This window comes from Oncorhynchus gorbuscha, unplaced genomic scaffold (genome assembly GCF_021184085.1).
Source record: "Oncorhynchus gorbuscha isolate QuinsamMale2020 ecotype Even-year unplaced genomic scaffold, OgorEven_v1.0 Un_scaffold_4308, whole genome shotgun sequence".
NCBI classification, from domain to species: domain Eukaryota; kingdom Metazoa; phylum Chordata; class Actinopteri; order Salmoniformes; family Salmonidae; genus Oncorhynchus; species Oncorhynchus gorbuscha.
The window spans coordinates 30,419-36,418 of record NW_025745279.1 but is presented as its reverse complement, the minus strand read 5'-3'; the positions used below and the strand labels follow the sequence as shown (position 1 = coordinate 36,418).

Sequence of the window (6,000 nt, the reverse complement as noted above, 5' to 3'; positions counted from 1 at the left end):
TTACCCTGTTGAGTGTGTTGAGGGCTGTGTCAGCTGCCTGTAGAGCTGTGTGTTACCCTGTTGAGTGTGTTGAGGCTGCAGCTGCCTGTAGAGCTGTGTGTTACCCTGTTGAGTGTGTTGAGGGCTGTGTCAGAGCTGTGTGTTACCCTGTGTGTTGAGGGCTCGTCAGAACTGTGTGTTACCCTGTTGAGTGTGTTGAGGGCTTGTCAGCTGCCTGTAGAGCTGTGTGTTACCCTGTTGAGTGTGTTGAGGGCTGTGTCAGCTGCCTGTAGAGCTGTGTGTTACCCTGTTGAGTGTGTTGAGGGCTGTGTCAGCTGCCTGTAGAGCTGTGTGTTACCCTGTTGAGTGTGTTGAGGGCTGTGTCAGCTGCCTGTAGAGCTGTGTGTTACCCTGTTGAGTGTATTGAGGGCTTCGTCAGCTGCCTGTAGAGCTGTGTGTTACCCTGTTGAGTGTGTTGAGGGCTGTGTCAGCTGCCTGTAGAGCTGTGTGTTACCCTGCTGAGTGTGTTGAGGGCTTCGTCAGCTGCCTGTAGAGCTGTGTGTTACCCTGTTGAGTGTGTTGAGGGCTGCGTCAGCTGCCTGTAAGGCAGGTTCAGCCTTCGCCAGGTCCTCTTCACTCTGCTGTTGCTGTGTGGTCACCTCAGCCTGGATGGTTCCTACCTAAAGGACAACAACACACAGCACCACACACTAAACACTTATACATTGCACATTTCAACTTAGAAATGGCACAACAAAATGGTAATTACCTAATAATTACTACCAACACCATTACGATTTCTGAGGATTCCTTGAAACTGATCAAGGCTCACGTGTTCAACTCTTACCCTCTGTTCCTCCGCGTCTGCCACCGCCCTCTCCTGGTTGAGTTTGTCTGTCTGCTGGCCGATCTTAGAGATGAGAGCCTCTGTGTCTGTGTTCCGCTGCCACAGCTCTACTTCCTGGACTGCTAACTTAGCCTTAAGATCCTCCACCTGGAGAAGGGAAATAGATATGGATGGAGGGTCGGTAGAGAGATGGCTCGGAGAGCGAGAGAGAGAGAGAGGGAAGAGGCGAAGTGTGTTCCTGTGTGTGTGTGTGTGGGGGGGGGCTATGAGTCTGACTGACCTGTGAGGCCGTGGTCTGTAGTTTCTGCAGGCCGTTCTCCAGTCTCTCCATCTTCTGAGTGAGCTCTCTGCGTTTTCTCCCCAGTAGGTTACCGTACAGCTTCATAAACTCTAGGAAGCTCTTGGGAGTGGTGTAGTTGAAGTGCTTCTCGTTCTGCTGGTACTTCACACTCACCTGGAACACATTTAGACAATAAAGTACTTTCAATATTATATTCAAATGATCTGTCACTTGATTTCAACTGACTCAACTGTCACTGAAATGAAGCCCTTTATGTTGTAGAGATAAATTATTTCTCAGCCTCTCACCTCGTTAACGCTGGTATGGGCGTAGGAGATAAACTCACTGATGGACGCACGGACATCCGGCTAGAGAGGTTAGAGAGAAAACATGGATATGCAAACAAATATATATCATCCACTGTCTATGTGACTGTGACGTGTCGTCGGACTGGTGTTAACCTCCAGATCAGGTATCTTCTCTATGAAGGTGGTGCTGACAGACTGAAGGGCCAGCTGAGGCCAGGAGTGGAACCAGTCTATGGCTGTACAGTTGACCAGGGCCGGGAACTTACGAGCACGGGTACGCAGGGTGAACCCTACCGGGGAAAAACACAGGACCACCTGTAGCGAGGTGGAGGGAAGAAGAACAGAGGGGGGGGGAGACGGGAGAGGGAAAAGAGGAGAGAGACAAATCAACTATTTGTCACTGTTGACATTTCCCTCTTCAGGAAATAAATTGCGCATACTTTGTTGTAAACGTAGCACACAGTTTCCACCTTCCACCTATTACATTTCCTGTTATAGAGCTGACTTTAATTGATTGATCTCATTGAGCCCAGTAGACAGACCTTGAGCTGCCTCCGTATCCTCTCGATGAAGAAGGCCCAGCAGTTGTCTCTGTTGTCAATCAGGCCCAGTCCTCTTAGCTCCATACGGATGGACGTCACGATCATATCCACTTCCTCCTCACTGAACAGGTCTGGGATGTCCCCTAGGAGATAGGGCACACACTAGAATACTAACACACTAGCTAGGGATGCCTCACGATCATGTCCACTACTTCCTTACAGATCAGGTTTGGGATGTCCCCTAGGAGACAGGGCACATGATGCCCGCATGTCGTTGATGGTTGAGGTGTGGTGTTGGTGCGTACCTGATGCCAGCATGTTGTTGATGGTTGAAGTGTGGTGTTGGTGCGTACCTGATGCCAGCATGTCGTTGATGGTTGAGGTGTGGTGTAGGTCGATGGTTGTGGTGTGGTGTGGTGTAGGTACCTGATGCCAGCATGTCGTTGATGGTTAAGGTGTGGTATTGGTGCGTACCTGATGCCAGCATGTCGTTGATGGTTGAGGTGTGGTGTAGGTACCTGATGCCAGCATGTTGTTGATGGTTGAAGTGTGGTGTTGGTGCGTACCTGATGCCAGCATGTTGTTGATGGTTGATGTGTGGTGTTGGTGCGTACCTGATGCCAGCATGTCGTTGATGGTTGAGGTGTGGTGTTGGTGCGTACCTGATGCCAGCATGTCGTTGATGGTTGAGGTGTGGTGTAGGTACCTGATGCCAGCATGTCGTTGATGGTTGAGGTGTGGTGTGGTGTAGGTACCTTATGCCAGCATGTCGTTGATGGTTGAGGTGTGGTGTAGGTACCTGATGCCAGCATGTCGTTGATGGTTGAGGTGTGGTGTAGGTACCTGATGCCAGCATGTCGTTGATGGTTGAGGTGTGGTATTGGTGCGTACCTGATGCCAGCATGTCGTTGATGGTTGAGGTGTGGTGTGGTGTAGGTACCTGATGCCAGCATGTCGTTGATGGTTGAGGTGTGGTGTGGTGTAGGTACCTGATGCCAGCATGTCGTTGATGGTTGAGGTGTGGTGTGGTGTAGGTACCTGATGGCAGCATGTCGTCGATGGTTGAGGTGTGGTGTGGTGTAGGTACCTGATGCCAGCATGTCGTTGATGGGTAAGGTGTGGTATTGGTGCGTACCTGATGCCAGCATGTCGTTGATGGTTGAGGTGTGGTATTGGTGCGTACCTGATGCCAGCATGTCGTTGATGGTTGAGGTGTGATGTGGTGTCGGTACCTGATGCCAGCATGTCGTTGATGGTTGAGGTGTGGTGTTGGTGCGTACCTGATGCCAGCATGTCGTTGATGGTTGAGGTGTGGTGTTGGTGCGTACCTGATGCCAGCATGTCGTTGATGGTTGAGGTATTGGTGCGTACCTGATGCCAACATGTCGTTGATGGTTGAGGTATTGGTGCGTACCTGATGCCAACATGTCATTGATGGTTGAGGTGTGGTGTGGTGTAGGTACCTGATGCCAGCATGTCGTTGATGGTTGAGGTGTGGTGTTGGTGCGTACCTGATGCCAGCATGTCGTTGATGGTTGAGGTGTGGTGTGGTGTAGGTACCTGATGCCAGCATGTCGTTGATGGTTGAGGTGTGGTATTGGTGTAGCGTACCTGATGCCAGCATGTCGTTGATGGTTGAGGTGTGGTGTGGTGTCAATACCTGATGCCAGCATGTCGTTGATGGTTGAGGTGTGGTGTGGTGTAGGTACCTGATGCCAGCATGTCGTTGATGGTTGAGGTGTGGTGTGGTGTAGGTACCTGATGCCAGCATGTCGTTGATGGTTGTGGTGTGGTGTAGGTACCTGATGCCAGCATGTTGTTGATGGTTGAGGTGTGGTGTAGGTAACTGATGCCAGCATGTCGTTGATGGTTGAGGTGTGGTGTGGTGTAGGTACCTGATGCCAGCATGTCGTTGATGGTTGAGGTGTGGTGTGGTGTAGGTACCTGATGCCAGCATGTCGTTGATGGTTGAGGTGTGGTGTGGGGTAGGTACCTGATGCCAGCATGTCGTTGATGGTTGAGGTGTGGTGTGGTGTAGGTACCTGATGCCAGCATGTCGTTGATGGTTGAGGTGTGGTGTGGTGTAGGTACCTGATGCCAGCATGTCGTTGATGGTTGAGGTGTGGTGTGGTGTAGGTACCTGATGCCAGCATGTCGTTGATGGTTGAGGTGTGGTGGTGTAGGTACCTGATGCCAGCATGTCGTTGATGGTTGAGGTGTGGTATTGGTGCGTACCTGATGCCAGCATGTCGTTGATGGTTGAGGTGTGATGTGGTGTAGGTACCTGATGCCAGCATGTCGTTGATGGTTGAGGTGTGGTGTGGTGTAGGTACCTGATGCCAGCATGTCGTTGATGGTTGAGGTGTGGTGTGGTGTAGGTACCTGATGCCAGCATGTCGTTGATGGTTGAGGTGTGGTGTGGTGTAGGTACCTGATGCCAGCATGTCGTTGATGGTTGAGGTGTGGTGTGGTGTAGGTACCTGATGCCAGCATGTCGTTGATGGTTGAGGTGTGGTGTGGTGTAGGTACCTGATGCCAGCATGTCGTTGATGGTTGAGGTGTGGTGTGGTGTAGGTACCTGATGCCAGCATGTCGTTGATGGTTGAGGTGTGGTGTGGTGTAGGTACCTGATGCCAGCATGTCGTTGATGGTTGAGGTGTGGTGTGGTGTAGGTACCTGATGCCAGCATGTCGTTGATGGTTGAGGTGTGGTGTGGTGTAGGTACCTGATGCCAGCATGTCGTTGATGGTTGAGGTGTGGTGTGGTGTAGGTACCCGATGCCAGCATGTCGTTGATGGTTGAGGTGTGGTGTGGTGTAGGTACCTGATGCCAGCATGTCGTTGATGGTTGAGGTGTGGTGTGGTGTAGGTACCCGATGCCAGCATGTCGTTGATGGTTGAGGTGTGGTGTGGTGTAGGTACCCGATGCCAGCATTGTTGATGGTTGAGGTGTGGTGTGGTGTAGGTACCCGATGCCAGCATGTCGTTGATGGTTGAGGTGTGGTGTGGTGTAGGTACCTGATGCCAGCATGTCGTTGATGGTTGAGGTGTGGTGTGGTGTAGGTACCCGATGCCAGCATGTTGTTGATGGTTGAGGTGTGGTGTGGTGTAGGTACCTGATGCCAGCATGTCGTTGATGGTTGAGGTGTGGTGTAGGTACCTGATGCCAGCATGTTGTTGATAGTTGAGGTGTGGTGTTGGTGCGTACCTGATGCCAGCATGTCGTTGATGGTTGTGGTGTGGTGTAGGTACCTGATGCCAGCATGTTGTTGATGGTTGAGGTGTGGTGTGGTGTAGGTACCTGATGCCAGCATGTCGTTGATGGTTGAGGTGTGGTGTGGTGTAGGTACCTCATGCCAGCATGTTGTTGATAGTTGAGGTGTGGTGTTGGTGCGTACCTGATGCCAGCATGTCGTTGATGGTTGAGGTGTGGTGTTGGTGCGTACCTGATGCCAGCATGTCGTTGATGGTTGTGGTGTGGTGTAGGTACCTGATGCCAGCATGTCGTTGATGGTTGAGGTGTGGTGTGGTGTAGGTACCTCATGCCAGCATGTTGTTGATAGTTGAGGTGTGGTGTTGGTGCGTACCTGATGCCAGCATGTCGTTGATGGTTGAGGTGTGGTGTTGGTGCGTACCTGATGCCAGCATGTCGTTGATGGTTGTGGTGTGGTGTAGGTACCTGATGCCAGCATGTTGTTGATGGTTGAGGTGTGGTGTGGTGTAGGTACCTGATGCCAGCATGTCGTTGATAGTTGAGTTGCGGTGTTGGTGGTACCTGATGCCAGCATGTCGTTGATGGTTGAGGTGTGGTGTTGGTGCGTACCTGATGCCAGCATGTCATTGATGGTTGAGGTGTGGTGTGGTGTAGGTACCTGATGCCAGCATGTCGTTGATGGTTGAGGTGTGGTGTGGTGTAGGTACCTGATGCCAGCATGTCGTTGATGGTTGAGGTGTGGTGTGGTGTAGGTACCTGATGCCAGCATGTCGTTGATGGTTGAGGTGTGGTGTGGTGTAGATACCTGATGCCAGCATGTTGTTGATGGTT

At 51.5% G+C, this 6,000-nt stretch overlaps 1 protein-coding gene across 1 annotated transcript in view; it reads right to left on the bottom strand.

Annotated features, from left to right (window-relative positions):
* Positions 1 to 545: 545 nt before the first annotated feature.
* The window catches only part of LOC124018211 (dynein axonemal heavy chain 11-like), a gene marked incomplete at its 3' end in the record, with an annotated part of 34,787 nt that continues 29,332 nt past the window's right edge, over positions 546 to 6,000 (bottom strand). Inside the window, 6 exon segments of the mRNA XM_046333473.1 lie at positions 546 to 659; positions 827 to 973; positions 1,107 to 1,280; positions 1,415 to 1,474; positions 1,568 to 1,729; positions 1,957 to 2,099. Coding sequence (XP_046189429.1) covers positions 546 to 659; positions 827 to 973; positions 1,107 to 1,280; positions 1,415 to 1,474; positions 1,568 to 1,729; positions 1,957 to 2,099 — 800 coding nt within the window.